This window comes from Erythrolamprus reginae, chromosome 6 (genome assembly GCF_031021105.1).
Source record: "Erythrolamprus reginae isolate rEryReg1 chromosome 6, rEryReg1.hap1, whole genome shotgun sequence".
NCBI classification, from domain to species: domain Eukaryota; kingdom Metazoa; phylum Chordata; class Lepidosauria; order Squamata; family Dipsadidae; genus Erythrolamprus; species Erythrolamprus reginae.
In genome coordinates, this window is record NC_091955.1 from 73,271,824 (window position 1) to 73,290,515 (window position 18,692).

Below are 18,692 nucleotides of genomic sequence, written 5' to 3' on the forward strand. Positions count from 1 at the left end.
GACTTTGTCACAATGCATCTCCCGCTTGAGTTGGCCGCCTGACCGTGATCCAAAGAGGTTCTCGTTGGCGGCGGAATATAAGGATCGCGTTTCGCAGGAGAGAAGCGAAAGAAGACAAAAGTGTCACGGCGTTCTCGCTGTGGAATGGTTGGCCCCAGGAGGATGCTGAATTTGAATGGCTTTATTTTATTTTATTTATTATTATTTATTTATTTATTTACCGGTATGTATTTGTCAATCGAGTTTAGTAGTGTTTCCCAACCTTGGCTACTTGAAGATATCTGGACTTCAACTCCCAGAATTCCCCAGCCAGCATTCGCTGGCTGGGGAATTCTGGGAGTTGAAGTCCAAATATCTTCAAGTGGCCAAGGTTGGGAAACACTGGAGTATAGGATAGTAAGGTTATATAAACATATTATAGAAAGTAAAGGCAAAAGAAGACAACAGGACAGTAGGACAGGGGAGAGATTCTACTGTAGACAATCTAAGGTTGAAGATTTTGGGGTTTGGGGAAAAAGCAACAGTCAGGTAGTGAATTCCAGGCGTTGATCACTCTATTGCTGAAGTCATATTTTCTGCAGTCTAGTTTGGAGTAGCTGAGATTCAGTTTGAATCTATTATGTGCTCGTGTATTGTTGCGGTTAAAGGTGAAGTAGTCATTAACTGGAAGGATATTTTGGTATATGATTTTGTGAACTATGGTTAGGTAATATTGATTGTTTCCTCATTGCTTATTTGACCCCTATGACAATCACTAAGTGTTGTACTTCAGGATTCTTGACAAATGTATCTTTTTCTTTTATGTACACTGAGAGCATATGCACCAAAGACAAATTCCTTGTATGTCCAATCACACTTGGCCAATAAAGAATTCTATTGTAAATTGTCTAATTTCAGTATTTCAAGTCTGGTGGAGTACGGTATTTTGCTACGAGAGGAGTGAAGGTCTCTTCTTGTGAAATATTTCTGGACCCTCTTGATTGTATTAATGTCTGATATGCAATGCGGGTTCCGTACAGGTGAGCTATATTCTAGAATTGGTCTGACAAATGTTTTTCAGACAAATCCATGGAAAAGTTTGCCTTCAGACTGGTTCCTTTGTTAGCTTGGTGGGTTTTATCCCTTGGGTTATTTTACAAACCTTGAGATTGGGATTTTCCATTTTCAAAGGCAACTGAAAAGCAGTTGGAGGTAATAATTATGAAGGAATGTTGCCCTGTGATCTACTTGGTAGTTATTGGAGACATAATTGTTATGGAAAATAAGATGAACAATATATATATAGTTAAATATTAATTTTATTTAGCAATGCTGTTTTACTGTGAGACACACAATGGAACGAGCAGAATAATATTGACACTTTTGAACTTTGGTGTTGGAGAAGACTCCTGAGAATACTGTGGACTATTAAGAAAATGGATCATCAAACACATTAAAAGAGTTCTCATTGGAGGTACAATTGACTAACCTCAAATTGCCGTACTTTGGAAACATGAAGAATGAGTTCTATGGAAAAGGCTCTAATGTTGGAAAGGTTGAAGGAAAGAGAAGAGAATGACCAGCAGTAAGTTAGATAGATGTGGTGGTGATGAATGCAACTAGAGGACCTGAAGGATCAGGTTAGGCAAAGATTGTCATGCAAAAAACAAACAAACTACGTAGTCACTATGAGTCAAACAGATGATAATAAAATAAAATAATAAAGTCTATTTTAAGTTCTCCCCACAAATCAGTTTTTAAAGTAACAAAATTACCTGTCTTGAAGTGGATCACAGATTTCTTTAGCCCCCCAAATTGGCTTGAAAAATTAATTTTTGAAAGTCACTGTTAAATTTAAGCTATAGCCAAGCTATTTCAAAATGTATACTGCAGTTTCTTCCATTAACGCTTTAAATGTTACTAAATTTTGAAGAGATTAAGGTACATATTTATATTTACTAAATTGGCCCACCTCATTTCTTGAGAGAAGCAACTGAATCATATGGGATTCCACCTGTGAGGAGGGCAGGATGGTAGACTTTTTCTAGCTTTATAAAGTGAAGACACTCCCATACTACAGTAATATGTTCTTCCCCATGACTATTTAAACAACCACACCCACACACTGATACAAAATCTATTTGCCCAGTTCTCTTAAAAGCTGAAAAAATATCATTGTTCGGTCTAGGGTGGAAAAGTCATTCTCCAGGTAGAGAAACATTTCTATGGTGGCAATTTACATATTACAGTACAGTAGACAGTTGCCAAATATATGTAGCCTATTGTGAGGAATGAATGCTTGATAAAAGAAATTAAGGGTGTGTGTGTGTAAGATCATGTTTCTTTTATAAAGAAGTGAAAATTGGATATGGCAGAAGAAACATAATTTAAATGCAGTGGAAATGGGATAAATAGCTGTGGAATAAAATAGGTTGAATAAATGAGAATTGACCAAATACATCAGTGCCAAAGAAACATATTGGGATGTTTTGTCATATACTGTACTGTACAGTAATGGGTGTAGTTTGATTGCAAAATAAACGAAGAGGAAATAGGTGAAGAAGAAACCTGATTGGGAGGATTTGACATGATCCTGAAAAAGTGATGAGAAGTTTAAAGAACAAAGATCAATATACAAAGTGAGTGAAATTGTGGCTTGCAAGCCAGAAAGGTATAGTGAACAAATTAAACTTGTTTGCTAAATGTGAAAAGTGTGATACGTATATACTTATGGCAACTGCTTTTGTCCTGGCAGGTCTCAGTACTTCTAACACTACATTTCCAGTGCTATTTATCTATTAAATCAAGATAACCAGCAGCAAGAGTAGTTGGCAGCCCTACCATATTTATTTATTCATTTATTTATTCATTCATACATTCAATTAATTTATTTGTCAAAAATAGTAGGTATTGGTACAAACATAAAAATAAGCAAAGTAGGTACATGTTGGACAATATGACAGTAAGACAGGGACGTTAGACACAATGGTGTGCTTATGCACACCCGTTACAGACCTCTTAGGTGCGGGGTGAGGTCAACTGTAGACAGTTTAAGGTTAAAGCTTTTGGGGTTTGGGGTACCACAGAGTTAGGTAGCACATTCCCTATTGCTAAAGTCGTATTTTCTGCAATTGTGTTTGGAGTGGTTTATATTCAGTTTGAATCTATTGTGTGCTCGTGTATTATTGCAGTTGAAGGTGAAGTATTGATTGACAGGTAGGTAGATATTGTGAACTACATTTAGATCATAATGAAGGCGATATAGCTCTAAGTTATCTAAGCCCAAAATTTCAAGTCTGGTAGAATAAAGTACTATTCTGTTGTGAGAAGAGCAGTGGAGAACTCTTCTTGTGAATTATTTTTGGATTCTCTTGATTGTATTGATGTCCAAAATGCAGTGCGGGTTCCATACAAGTGAGCTGTGTTTGAGAATTGGACTAGCAAATGGGTGGGTTTTTTGTTTTTTTTTGGTATGCTCTTGTTAGCAGTGTAATATTGCCAGAGAAGAAGCTACGTAAGATTAGATTAACAACTCTTAGTGCCTCTTTGGCAATGTTGTTACTGTGGGCATTAACACGTAGGCCATTAGATATGAGTACTCCAAGGTCCTTGACAGAGTGGGGGCCATCTACAAGGTCATGTCCTCTAAGCTTGTATTTTGTGTTCTGATTCTTTTTGCCGATGTGTAAGACTACACTAATCCTTGTTTACAATATTTTATCATAGCAGCAATGATAAATATGAAAAGGAAACAGAAGCACACAAAGTTTCATTTTAATCAGAAACTTATAATGATTTTTGTTATTTTTTTCAATACATTATTCAGAAAACATTTAAAATGAAGCTAATTGTGGAGGACTGTAATACATCAACTTCTACTAACAATACCAAGATATTGGATTTGTTTAGTTCTATAAATAGAAATAAAATATAAAATATTTTAGCTATCCTACCAAGCAGAGAATTGAAAACATCTTTTACTGTCTGACAGAATTAATTTAGTTTCTTCCAGTCTGGCTTCAAATGTTTGATGGGACATATAGGCTGAACACTTGATTTAGGAATGCTGTTGTATCCTTTTCCCGGCCTTTATTTTTATAACTATCTGTCAGAGTTTGAGTTTGGGTTTGATTGCTAAGGTGGGCAAATATAATCTTAATGCCATTAGTCAATGAGCTGTTTATTTCTATTTGTTATCTGAGTCAGTCAGTCTGTACAGGATGCATCATTTTCTCCTTGGCATAGCTGACTTCTAGAGAGATAGCACAGTAAGGTATAATATCCAGATGAAAAGAAAAACATATCGCTGAAGAAAGGCCCATAAGAAATGTCTGTCTCAGATTGCTGAAAAAATGCACTCCGTTGAAACACAAAAACAAAATAAGGTTACTGTTCACTTGCTCAAACCCGTTCAGTGGGTTCTCAAGTACTGGTAGTTTTCTTTGAGTATTGTTAACATGGTCCTAGCACCCATAGAATATACAATTCAGTAAATGGGCTGTGGTTATAAAAAATATGCTACAAGGAAATTATTTTGCTTAAGAGAGTACATTTGGAAATTTGAGAGGATGTTATTAGAGCATTCACAAAACAACTGCAATGTTGTGGCCAGTAACTGCCATTTATTAAAAGAGAAAGTGGTGCCTTGGAGTCTTGTTCTTGTTGCTCCTTTAAGCTCCCCTTTACTTCTGTCAGAATGATCCCCAGTATCCAATTACATCTTTTCTAAGTTGATGTTCTAGTTATGCATATCCGATAAAGCTCATAGAAACATAGAAGATTGATGGCAAAAAAAGGCCTCATGGTCCATCTAGTCTGCCCTTATACTATTTCCTGTATTTTATCTTAGGATGGATATATGTTTATCCCAGGCATGTTTAAATTCAATTACTGTGGATTTACCAACCACGTCTGCTGGAAGTTTGTTCCAAGCATCTACTACTCTTTCAGTAAAATAATATTTTCTCACGTTGCTTCTGATCTTTCCCCCAACTAACCTCAGATTGTGCCCCCTTGTTCTTGTGTTCACTTTCCTATTAAAAACACTTCCCTCCTGAACCTTATTTAACCCTTTAGCATATTTAAATGTTTCGATCATGTCCCCCCTTTCCCTTCTGTCCTCCAGACTATACAGATTGAGTTCATTAAGTCTTTCCTGATAGGTTTTATGCTCAAGACCTTCTACATTTTTGTAGCCCATCTTTGGACCTGTTCAATTTTATCAATATCTTTTTGTAGGTGAGGTCTCCAGAACTGAACACAGTATTCCAAATGTGGAATTTTATTCCTCATATGGAATAAAACTTGTAAAGATTCTGATTGCTAATTTTATAATGTCCATAAGATATAAACAGTTCAGCCACAAGTGTTAAACACTCCCTCAAACAACTCAAAACAGTGCAGCTCAAAGATCTTTGTCCGAAAGGAGGTAGTCCTTGAGTTATGACCATAACTGAGCCCAAAATTTCAGTTGCTAAGCATTATAGTTAAGTGAGTTTTGCCCCATTTTACCACCTTTATTTCTACAGTTGTTAAGTGAATAACTGCTGTTAAATTAGTAACAGGATTATTAACTGAATGTGGCTTCCCCCATTGACTTGTCAGGTGGTCACAAAAAGTGATCCCATGATCTTGGGACACTACATCTATCACCTGTCAGTTACCAAGCAGCCAAATATTGATCACATGACCATGCTGCAACAGTCAATTTTTCAGTGCCACTATAACTTTGAATGGTCACTAAACAAACAGTTGTAAGTTGAGGACTGCCTGTAGATTTTTCTTTCATTGGTGTATTCCTTCTATTTAGACCAGGGCTGTCAAACTCTCAGGCCATGGGCCAGATGTATCATGGGCTGGCTATATCCATGCCCGATTTGGCAAAAGGGGAAAAAGTCACAATACATCACATGACATCACCGTGAGGACGTGAGTTTGACACCCCTGATCAAGACACTGCTGGATAATTACTCTTTTGCAGATACATCCAATTCCATGTAACGGTACATTAACAGCAAATGGGAAGTTAGAAATTAGAACTCGAAACTTGCAAGTATAAGACACAACTTTTTACCCCCTAAAAAGAGCATTTGGCCTCTTCCTCTCAGCAATTTACCTCCTTGCAGCAAACAGAAAAGAAACTGTTAAGCCAAGCAACTCATTATCAGCTTCCTGATCCTCAGCTGATTTGCCAGTGCTAAATTGAAACTATTTTTGTTTGATATTAAAGACTCAATTGCTTCTGCATGAAAAACTCCTAGCACTCCTGTTAAAAAGCGATTGTACAGCTGTGTTACCTTTTCCTTTCCTACAAGTTTTTTTCTGAGAAAAAGTGGAAGAAGCAGTAGTAAAACATTAGGATACAAAGGGAAAATACCTGAAGGCATTATTGTACACAACGTCAGGTTTGAGTGGGAAATAGATCTAGCGATAGATTCCCAGTAATAAAATCAATTGCGTCATTAGGCACATTCATTGCAACAAATTCCAGTTGCTTCATACTGAAACAACAAGATTTTATATGAACAGAGCCTTACCATCCTGTGTGCACAAAACTATGCCCTCAGTGCAGGAGGGCGTTTGAACCTAGCAAATGGAAAGCCCCCAACATTGGCGTCAACCTGATTGATGTGAGAGGTTTCAGTTGATTCTAGTATAGATCTGCAGCTTCTTTAGATCTGACCTTTTCTAAATTAATAAGGTTTTGCTGAAATCAGGCCTTGTGCCACTTTCCCATTATAGAGTACCTGACCATTATAGACATTGCAACATTAAGATGTTCTGATGTCTATAATGTTCAGGATGGTACAAGGATTGTTTTAAGATGTTTTTAATGTTTTTTGTCTGTTAGCCACCCAGAGTCCTTTGGGAATAGGGAGGCATATAAATAAATGATGTTTGTCCATCATGTTCGAGGAGGACCTTGACATCTTTTTTTTAAAAAAAAATTTTTTAAATTAAATTTTTATCACAACAAACAAACAAAAAAATCTTAAAGAAAAAGTGCCCAACACCAATAACCCCTCCACCATTTAGGGGGTTAAATTATTTACAGTAAATTTCAATTTCTTCCTTGGCTCCGGTTTATATTTCTTTACATACAAAAAGTGATTGGAGTTTATTTTTAACATTGTCGTCATATATTCTACTTAAGATATAATCTTTCACCTTATTCCATCGTGCCATCAGCTTCTCCAATTTATTTTCATCAAAGTTATTTAATCTTATTTCCATAATTTCGAAGTGGATGTGGTCCACCATGTACCAGTACCAATTCTGGATTGTCCATTTATTACTGTCCTTCCACCCTAATACCACTACTGCTTGAGCGCTTTCCAAAGCTGCTGTTTTGATTTCTTTAAATTCTCGTAATTCCCCTTGTTTAACTAGTGTTGCTGATTCTTTCGTGATTATCTAGAGGACCTTGACATCTAATGAGTTGTGGGCTGTACACAATGTGTCCGCAGATGGCTGGTAAGGCCTATACAGGCATGAAATATTCTGCCACATGTTGGGCAGACATGCGTGGGCACCATTGTCACAGCATTTGCATTTGCAGCCCTGGCTTTGCGGAGTGCTTGCTTCTCTTCTACTCTGAATGTTTTTCAGCCTTAGATGTCTGGCAGCCTTGATGGATCAGCATGCACCATGTTAGTCTATCTTATGCCAGGGTTTCCCAGGAGGTGGTGTCAATATGGAGGGACTATATTTTATTTTATTTGGTTGTTTTGTCAACTACGTATTGGTGGTATATGAAGATATAATAATATTAAGATACATTATACTAATAAAAAAACACATTAGGATGGGACAGAAAGCACGCTGGTGCACTTATGTACGTCCCTTACTGATCTCTTAGGAATCGGGAGAGGTCAACAGTAGATAGTCTTAAGGGTAAATATATATATTTATATATATAATGTAATGTTCTAGAGTCAGCTGTGGCTCTAGGAAGCCCAAGTTGCAGATCCTCTCTGAGGGGGTCAGTGATCCTCCCCGACAAGGTAATGGATGGACAAATGGAATTGTCCTTGGGAGGCAAAACTGACAGCCACTCCATCTTGTCAGGGTTGAGTTTGAGCCTGTTTTAAACTAATTATTTATGTTAATTTGATTTAGATGTACTGTATTTATATATTGTTTCCTATTGATATGTTGTGAGCCGCCCCAGTCCAAGGAGAGGGGTGGCATACAAGTCCAATAAATAAATAAATTCTATACTTGTTTGACAAGTATAAGTATAAATATAAAAATAAAATAAAAACTCCAGAAACTTAGATGAGGGGGGGGGGGGGTTGGGGGGGAGAAATAGGGACAGGAGATTCCACATCACTTTTTGGCCCTTTTTGGCCCAAGCTGGAGGCAAACATGCACAAAGCTCCGGGCGCAGGAAATGCAGCTCCCGGGCCATCCTTTTTTCCCTCCTCCTCTCGATCAGCGTGCGTGGCAGTCGCTCTTCTTCCCACCCCTGCGTTTTATGGAACTCGGGAGGCGGCGCCGGCCGTTGGGCAGGGCGGGGATGAATGAAGCCCGCCCGAATTCCCGTGCCTTCCCCTCCCGCCTCTCCCGTTGTTGCCGAAATTGAATGGAGCAGCAGACCCTCCTGCCAGCTCCAGTCGTTTCGCTCCCCGCGCGGCCTCCTAGCGTGCCTTAGTGAAAGCCTCTCTCCCATCTCCCTCCGGCGCGCGGCCTTATTCGGAGCACGAGAAGGAATCCACGGGGCCGCGTTATTAAGTATGTCATCCTCGGCGGCCAAACAAAGGAGCGGCAAGAACAGCGGCGGCCCCGCTTCTTCCGAAAAGGGGGCCCATTCCAACCAAGCCGATGACGTGGCGAAGAAGCAGCACCAGCCGCCGCCGCCCCCGGCCCGCGGCAAAGGGGGCTCTTCTTCGCCGTCCGGCGGGGGCAAAGCCGCCTCGTCCTGCAGCTGCGGCGCCGTCCTGAACGTTCTTCTGTCGGTGACTTTCTTGGCGGCCGCTGCAGCTTCGGGCTATTACGTCCATCACCTTCTGGGGGAAGTCGGCCAGCTCAGCCTGAGGCAGGAAAGCTTCGCCCGGCAGCGTGAAGAGCTGTCCCGTACCTTGGCGGACGCCGTGCAAAAAGTAAGATGGGTGGGATGATGAAAGGAATAAAACGTTTCTTCCCGGGGGAGGAAGGCCTTTCGAGGCCTTTTGGAGCCTGCGTGTATGTGGGGTGGGGGTGGGGTGCGGCGGTCAGAACAGAAGTCACCCCATCATATCTCTCCCCCCGCCCCATTTTTGCCTAGGATTTGCTGGCAGTTCTGCGGCGATATTTCTTCGCGTGGCTTGAAAACGCCGCCAAATTTGCTCGACTGAAGCAACCGCGCCGAAGGAAGAAGGCTTTGCATCTCCGAGCGGGTGGCACTTGAAAGTTGTCTTTTCGCGGAGGAAGGTGGAGAAGGCACCTTCTCCACCCTTTCTCCAAACCGAAAAACTTTAACCTTAGATTGTCTATAGTTGACCTCTCCCCGTTTCTAAGAGGTCTGTAAGGGGCGTGCATAAGAGCACCGCTGTGCCTACCGTCCTTGTCCTACTGTCCTCTTATCGTTTATTTTATTTTATTATTTCGATTTCTAGGCTGCCCTTCTCCTGAGATTCTCTACTTTTTACTTACGTTTATACAAACTACTACTATCCTATATATGTTTGACAATCAAGGAAGGAAGAGAGAGAGAAAGTTAAGAGGAAGGAAAGAAAGGAGTGAGTAAAAAAGAAAAGGAAGGAGAAAGAAAAAGAAATGCACAAAGAAAAAAGGATGGAAGAAAGGAAAGGAAGGGAGATAAAGGAGAGTAAGGAGAAAGAAAAGAAAGAAAAAGAGACAAAGAAAGAAGGAAAGAAAGAAAGAGAAGAAGGAAGGAAAAGAAGGGAGAGAAAGATAAAGGAAAGGAAGGAGAGAGCAAGAAAGAAAAGGAAGGAGAAAGAAAAGAAATACAAAGAAAGAAGAAAGAAGGAAGGGAAAGAGATAAAGGAAAGGAAGGAGAAAAAAGAAAGAAAAAGACAAAGAAAGAAGGAAAGAAAGAAGAAAGAAAGATAACAAGAAGGAAAGGGAGAGAGAGAAAGATAAAGGAAAGGAAGGAGAGCAAGAAAGAAAAGGAAGGAGAAAGAAGGAAGAAAAAGAGATGAAGGAAGAAAGAAAGAAAGAAAAAGAAAGAAAGGCTGCCGATGGGCTCTCTCTTGGTTATTTGGGTTGAAAGTGGTGGGATTTGCTTTGGCCCATTCAAAAAAAAAAGATTTTCTTCCCAAGGAGCGTTGCCACGTTTTAGCACGTGCAGGCCATGCGCCGCGAGCAATAATGTGCAGCATGGCGTTGCAGAGAATAGCCAGGCAATAAAGTTAAAGTCCTGGGTGGTGGAGACGACGACATATAATTGCTAAGGATTAACTATGGATTGTTTTCTGATCATTTGGGATGCTTTTTTAATCTTTGCCAGACCAGTATGTCCAGACAATGGATTTCTCACGTAGTTGGGGGTTCACTAGATTTTCTAGTTTTTTACTGTTTGCGGTAGAAAATTGGAGAGTAAAAAAATATACAATTTTTCTCAAAGCCGACCAAGTAATATTTACTGTTTTGGAATTGCAGCCAAAGAAGTCTTGGGAATGTCTAACCCAACGCTGCCTGAGTTTTTCTGAGCCATAACAAAATATATTTGAATCTTGACTACAAAAGTTTAACATTGCAGTGTTTGCAAATAAGTACTGAGGATTCATTCATAAGATAATTGAATGCATTTCCCAAAATGGTGCCCTTGGGAGTTATTGGACCAATTCCAATACTTGGCTTTATTGTGGGCAAATTACAGGGAACTCAAAGCCATTAACGCAGGAGTGGCCCATTTTGTGTAAAGTGGAATAGAATATGACTTTCCACTTAACTATATGGATATTTATTTTAATTTAATACCCATTTAACTTTTTGTAAGAGGAAGTCTCCCAAGATTTCTGTGAACAAATTATAGATTGCGCAGCAAAGCTATAGAGGAAGTTTGTGGGCAACAGATTGCTCTGTTCAGTGAGGTTTCATTTTTAAGTAATTTAAATCAGTGGTTCTTTTGAGGTGTTGGATTTACAGTAATTGGCTTCTAAATTTCTGCTCAAAGGCCACTTGGGAATTGCAGTTTTGGGATGAGGAAGGCATAGCTTCACCATATAGTTGAGAACAGTATTTTAGGTAGCCATAGTATCTAGTGGTTATCTTTCAATTTGTTCTGTTTGCAACCATGATATAAGCCTTAGAAAATCAAAGTTCCTAGGGTTTTTTCAAACTGTTTTTAAAAAAGTTTTTAGAACTTCCAATATAGGGTTCTATAAGATCATTATTTTAAAAGTTCACTTGAACAGTCAGTTTTCTATCACTGTCCATTATTGATGAGGAGTTACAGGAATTTTTTTTTACCTGATGCTTTCAAGCCTTGAAAACTCTCTTACATTCTATTTAGAGCAGTTTCTTAACCTACTATGGACTTCAACTCCCAGAATTCCCTGGACAGTCCATATAGTACATATTAAAGCTGCTGAGGTTGCAAAATGCTGGTTTAGTGAAATTATGACACAGGTAGATTTGAAGCAGAGTGTAGTTTTCTGGTGCAGTACTGTGTGATTGAGGGTTAAAGAATTATGTGCCCAGATTTGTGGTGCATGTAAATCCAGTGCAGCTCACATTTTTGCTGATTCTGATTTTTTTCTGATTTTAGTTGAATCTAGGACAAGGCAAGAGATTCATTCTGTTTATATTACTGATAAAGCAAGCAAGAGCCCAAAATTCATCTAAGTCTTCTGCAAATAATATCAGTAGATAGAAACGGTCATATTTGTTACAAAACATAAACCATAGCTACTATATTATTATCCTATTTGTTTGTTTATAGAATTTATAAAACTATTCCTTTCAACTTAATGCATAAGGGCAACTAATAGTACATAAAAGACTGTCAGGCTCAACTGACATCCTGGTCTCAATGCCTGAGGAAAAAACAAATATTCAAGACCTTCTGGAAGATTACCAGAATCCGGACCATCTATTTGTCATGGGTGGAGGAGTGAGTTGTTTTTTAGGACAAGAGACACAAAGGGAAGACATACAGGTGACTCTGTTTCAAACAGTGGGCACCCAGAGCATGCCTATCCTAGAAGAGTTAATGAGATGAGCAAATATCACAAGAGGTTCTACAAGTAATCTAGTTTTGTGATATAAGTACAGAGGTACCTCTACCTAGGAACGCCTCTACTTAAGAACGTTTCTAGATAAAAACCGGATGTTCAAGATTTTTTTGCCTCTTCTTAAGAACCATTTTCTACTTAACCTGAGCCCGGAAAAATTTCCCAGGAAATTTGAAAGCAGCATGAAGGCCCAGCCAGTTTTCAGCCATCCCCCCTTTAATCCCGGCCATCTTGGGCTTTTCTGGGCTGCCAGAGGAGCCTTTCGGTGGTGCTTAAGGAGGTTTTGGCAGTCTAGAGCGAACAAAGAATTTTCCTTTCTCTGGGCACTTGGATAGGGAAGAAACCTCTGCCAGCGCCCAGAGAAAAGAAATGCTCCCTTCACTCTGGGTAGCCCAGAGCGAACGGAGCATTTTCTTTTCTCTGGGCGTTTGGAGAGGGAATAAACCACTTCACTGTGGTGACTCCCTCGCGCTGCCTCCCATACACCTGGCGTGAGGTTGCCTTCTGGAGCGTCTGGGTTCAGAAAGGCAAAAGGGGGTGCTTGGCCCCGGCTGGATCAAATTGGCTTCAGCCAAACCGATGAGTCACCACAGTGAAGGAAAGGCACTGGCTACAAAGCGAGTGAGCGAGAGAAGAGGGGAACCCTTAAGCATGGGAAGGAAGAGGAAGCATGTAGCAATAGTAGCAGCAGCAGCAGCTGCCTTTTGGTCAAAGGAGCAGAAGGTTCGCCCCTCTCGCCTGACTGGGTTTCTCTCTCTGGCACAGTCTATGACAGGCAGCCTCGTGATGGGTCTATGGGAGGTGCGTGCTCTTCCTCGCTGCCTCAGAGTCCCTCTTTTTTTTTAAGCCTTAAAGTTTTGGATTTTTTTTATTCCTCACAACTCACCTTCTTCCTTCAGCAGCGACTGTCCTCCTCCTCTTCTTCTTCCTCCTCCTCCCACCCATATTCCAAGCTTTTATTTCTTTCCTTGTTGCATATCTAATAATATGGACAACCAACAAATACTTTAAGAGGAAATGTTAGTTTCTTGTCCCTGTCCTGCCATCTAGAGGTGGTTATGTTTTTTCAGCCCAGATCTGGTAATCCTGATGTTGCAATACTTTCCCTATACAGTGGTACCTCATGATACGAACCCCTCGTCTTACGAACAACCCGAGATACGAACCCGGGGTTCAGAAAATTTTTGCCTCTTCTTAGGAACTTGTTTCTTCTTACGAACCCGCTGCTGCCGCCGCCAAGAAACCCCGCCGACCGGCTGTCACTTTTTGAAACAGCCGGGGGGCTTCCAAGCAGCCTCCTGAACCCAAACGCCAAACCCGAACTTCCATGTTCGGCGTTTGGGAGGCCTCCGAGAAGCCCCCCGGCTGTTTTAAAAGGTGACAGCCGGGCGGCGGGGCTTTCCAGCGGCCTCCCGAACGCTGAACCCGGAAGTTTGGCAAAAGTTCGGGTTCGGGAAGCTGCTGGGAAGCCCTGCCGCCCAGCTGTCACCTTTTAAAACAGCCGGGGGGCTTCTTGGAGGCCTCCTGAATGCCGAACCAGGAAGTTCGGGTTTGGCGTTCGGGTTCAGGAGGACGCTGGGAAGCACCCCCGGCTGTTTCAAAAGGTGACAGCCGGGCGGCGGCGGTTTTTTGCGTGTTTTTTTTCCGTTCCACGGATTAATGGATTTTACATTGTTTCCTATGGGAAACAATGTTTCGTCTTACGAACTTTTCGTCTTACGAACCTCCCCCTGGAACCAATTAGGTTTGTAAGACGAGGTATTACTGTATTGTAACCTGCCTTTCATGCATATTCCATGTGAATCTGCAGCACAAAATCTAGCTATTGGTACAAAATCGGATTATGAACATTTTACACTCCATTTAAAAAATGGCATTCTTTATTCTCCTATTGCTTTTTATTTCCATCAAAATCTTTGATAATGGAAGTTGGTTACTATAAAAGAATACAAATCTGATTGGAATACAAATAATATCACAAGTAGAAAGCTATTAAAACTTTTAATCAGATCACTAAACCATATTATAAATATATATGTATTTAAGTCATTTACTTTGATGTATCATGTCTGATGTCTTAGTTACTGATCTTCCTATGTAGAACATAGGCTAAGCTAACCTTAACTTATTAATTTATTTCTATCATTCAATTTCTTTTATAGGTGCAGTCTTTCCAGTCTGCTTTTGGTGGCTTTGAATTGACATTGAAAAATGCTCAGCAAAAACAAGAAATCACCGAAAAGATTGTTAAACAAGGGGAAAGTGAAATCAGTCGCATTGGTGAAGTTCTCCAGAAACTACAAAATGAAATCCTTAAAGATTTGTCTGATGGTATTCATGTTGTAAAAGATGCCAGAGAAAAAGACTTCACATCACTAGAAAACACGGTGGAAGAAAGGTTGACAGAGCTTACAAGATCTATAAACGATAATATTGCTGAATTCACACATATCCAGAAAAAGAGCCAAGACGAAATCAATGAAGTTAAAAACAAGGTGGCTTCACTTGGTGAAGCAGAAACATACAAACATGACCTTCAGGTTTTGAAAGACACAGTTGATGAGATGCAGAGATCCTTGATAGCCAAAGGGAAGACCATAGAAACCTTGCAAAGTACCATAGATTTGATGGAATCTGATGTTCTGTCTGAAGTTAAAGCACTTGTCAACCTCAAACAGGAACATGAGAAGTTTAAAGAAGTTGCTGATACAGAGCGCCTTTCATTACAGACTTTAGAAGAGAAAGTTCTTAAAGCAGAAGAATCGCTTTCTCACCTTCCATTGGAGCTGAAGAAACTCAATGATGGATTGATGCACATCAAGTCTTCTGATGGTATACAAGATAGTTATGCATTCTCCAAAGATGACATAGAAAGTCTGCAGAAGAGCAATAAAGAATTGGAATCCAGGCTCAGGTCCATAGAAGAGAATGTTCAAGCTCCAACATCATTTGCACAGAACACAGAAGGAAAAGAACCTTTTAGTTTCAAATATGACACTAAGCTAGCTGCATTAGAAGAAAGTCTAGGTTCTGTCCAGAGTACTATAGAAAATGATATACGATCATTGACCGATACTGTGAGGAGCCTTGGGGAAGCACAGCTCTCAATCTACGGTGATGTTGATGAACTAAGGAGAAGTCTGAATGATCTACCAAATAATGCTGATTCACTCGATCATATCCAGAAACAAGTTCTTGCTTTGCTGGACCGAGAAAAGCCTTCAATGCAAGTAGGGCAGTCTGGAGATAAGAAGGCAGAACTGTCTTCTGTTAAAGATTCTGTTGATGACCTGCGATCATCTCTTGGTCAGGTAGAATCTGACTTAAAAATGCTTAGGACAGCAGTTGACAGTTTAGTTGCTTACTCAGTGAAAATTGAAACCAACGAGAACAATGTGCAGACAATGAAGGATTCCTTAGATGACATAAGGAACGACTTGGACAGGTTGTTTGTTAAAATGGAAGATATCCATGATATGGTTTGAGTATTGAGTATTGAGCATGTCTGAAGTACAAAAAGAGAAATTGTTTTCCTAGTCCAAAGGAGCTTTGCTGTTTTGTTGTTAGGGAAGTTGGTGGACTGGAAATTGAGCTATTGATATCTCTGGAAAAAGTGTTAAAACAATCCACTTAGATAGGTTCTATTATTTCTACTACTTTAATTGCTAGGACAAATTAATTTGTTTCTGCAGCTTAATCTGTAGTATACTGGGCAAGGATGTGGACCCAAGAAGCAAATTATGATGGCCATTGTCTTTTTAATTTAACAAACAAGGAGGCAACATTATGCTCAAAAACTGTTCCACTCCTTTGAAAACCAATATATGTATGCATTATATTGCATACACCAGTCTTCTACCATTGAAATAAAGCAGCCAATCATAGAAGATTCTATGTATTAATTAAAATACACAAAGGGCTGTAATTATATATGATACGAGTATTCATATGAAAATTATTGTATGGAATAGTCACATTTGAAATTGGATTCTTCCATAATCCATGCTCGCCAACATAGCCATTCCACAACAAAACCAAAGGTGCTTTTGATGTGTCCAGAGGCAGTAAACATTGGCAGTATTGGATAGAACTTTGTTCATTGGTGCCAAGATGTATGGGGTCAAAGTAGGAAAATGAAAATGGGGGCAGGGGGAAGACGCCAAACATGGAACATACCTCCCCCCAAAGAACAAAGGGCAATAAAAACAGAATTGTTTACTGCATTTAGCATTTTCCTTGTAATATAAGATGCAACAGTGACATCCAGTCTTAAGTGCCTTATGGTCTTCCAATTACTGACTAGGATGAATTATTTTAAAAGTCCAATACATTAAAAACTACCTTTGGATTTGAGTAATTCTTCAAAGAAGAGAGATTCATAATGTTCCTTTTACAGAACCACTGAGTTTTACAGTTGGGTGGATTCTTGTTTGTCTTCTTTAGAAAGTTCTTCTGTTGATTTATACATAATTGTTGAGAAAGATAAACAGAAGACGACGATACAAAAAATGCCCATAGCATCTGTAGTAAAGCCAACAGGTAAGAGAAGCAGACAAGGTGTGCAGTAACCATTTATAACATAAGCAGTGTATTCAGTAACTGCTTCTGTAGAGATACAATGCCTTAAAAACCAGAACGATGCCTTGTATTGAGATCAAGTCATTATTTTTTGAGAGTGCTTTTATTGTCTCTTGTGAATCTTGAATGACTGTGTAGTTGGCTGTGAAATAATTTTCTTGGTATGTGTAATTTGAATAAATACTTATTCTGGTTGTAGTCAGCCATTTTTTTTCAAGTGTTGAGGAAAACGGAGTAATTTCTAGTTTTGAGGCCAAAAACACGTAAGTTGTATTATTAGTTTTTTTGAGCCCTTAGGTTTTGCTTAATAAATAACTGCTACTATTGAAACTGTCATGGACTCAGTTGGGATTCATGCATCTATTTCTACTCACCATTTTTAAAATGTTATTTGTCTGCAAAGTGGCATTACATACAGCTAGACCCAAAATAGTAACATTTTTATAATACAAGAATAGGTTGCATTACTCTTTTCTGAAGGTTTATTATTCTGAGAAAATAAATACAATATAATATTATAATATAATATAAACTATTTTATATACATAGTAAATCTAGTTGTGGGATGGATTAATTAGCTAGTAAAAGGGTGAATGTAATAAAGATAATCAGTTCAAGACATTTCATACATTGAGCTAAACCATGGCATATTTTTTTAAACTTCCGTTTTATATGTTTGGTGAACATTGTGCATTTGACAATAGTTTATGGCTCAATGTTAAATGTGAATGTGGCCATCTTGGCTTGTTTTAAACTGCTTAGAATAAAACATGGCTTAATAAGAAATGTGAATCTGGATATTTAGCCATGTATACCAGCCACTCATAAAACAGCTTTCACTTAGCTAAAAAGATATTGTACTCTGCATTCCAGTATTTAAAATACAGGTATTCCTAGACTTTACGGCCGTAATTGAGCCCAAAATTTCTGTTGCTAAGTGAAACAGTTAAGTGATTTTTGTCCCATCTAACAATCTTTCCTGCCACAATTGTTAAATGAGTCACTGCAGCTCTCGTAAGTGTGAAAAATGGTCATAAGTCATTTTTTAAAAAATGTTGTTGCAACTTCGAATGGTCACTAAACAAGCAGTTTTAAATCAAGGACTACTTGTACAGATTTTGTAGTAAGGCATGGCTTCATATGTAATGTTTGATGGGGAGGAGACCAAGACTAACTTGGATTGAGTTGGGAAATAATTTATTTATTTATTTTATTTATTTATTATTTAGATTTGTATGCCGCCCCTCTCCACAGACTCGGGGCGGCTCACAGCAAAATACAGCAATTCATGACAAATCCAAATATAATTTAAAATATTTAAAAAGATTTAAAAAGAACCCCATTTTACTAACAAACACACACACAAACATACCATGCATAAATTGTACATGCCCGGGGGAGGTGTTTCAGTTCCCCCATGCCTGACGGCAAAGGTGGGTTTTAAGGAGTTTACGGAAGGCAGGGAGAGTAGGGGCAGTTTTAATCTCTGGGGGGAGTTGGTTCCAGAGAGTCGGGGCCGCCACAGAGAAGGCTCTTCCCCTGGGGCCCGCCAACCGACATTGTTTAGTTGACGGGACCCGGAGAAGGCCCACTCTATGGGACCTAATCGGTCGCTGGGATTCATGCGACAGAAGGCGGTCTCAGAGATATATATAATTTTTCTTCTCCTAAGTTTTTATTGCCTATCACCAAAAGGAACAAAATATACCATTGATAATTTTCTTCCCTTGGGAGATCCCAGACCAGGGTTTTTTTTCATAATTGTGGGTTGAAATGACATAGGAAGAGCAACACTGTCTTCACACATTGGTATCATGACTACTTAGAGTATCAGCTGTTTTGTTTCAAACAATGGGCTGGAGCAATTGTTCTACAGGAAGAGGGCAGTAAAATCCTCTTATTTTAGTTCCCTGCATGTGTTTAAATTATAACAATTTCTACCTGCTTCTGCCTAAA

General features: G+C 39.4%; 1 protein-coding gene across 1 annotated transcript; it reads left to right on the plus strand.

Moving 5' to 3' along the window:
* The first annotated feature begins 8,459 nt into the window (after window positions 1-8,459).
* CKAP4 (cytoskeleton associated protein 4) lies at window positions 8,460-16,934 on the plus strand. The gene is made up of 2 exons (XM_070756251.1): window positions 8,460-9,080; window positions 14,321-16,934. Exons 1-2 carry the CDS (start codon window positions 8,502-8,504, stop codon window positions 15,641-15,643), a joined length of 1,902 nt encoding a protein of 633 aa, XP_070612352.1. The 5' UTR covers window positions 8,460-8,501; the 3' UTR covers window positions 15,644-16,934.
* Window positions 16,935-18,692: the final 1,758 nt, after the last annotated feature.

Bases quoted from the DNA above. Each gene is read 5' to 3' on its own strand.
- CKAP4 (XM_070756251.1), top strand. From the start codon at position 8,502: ATGAAGCCCGCCCGAATTCCCGTGCCTTCCCCTCCCGCCTCTCCCGTT. The intron at 9,081-14,320 runs GTAAGATGGGTG...TTTCTTTTATAG, and splicing joins TGGCGGACGCCGTGCAAAAA to GTGCAGTCTTTCCAGTCTGC.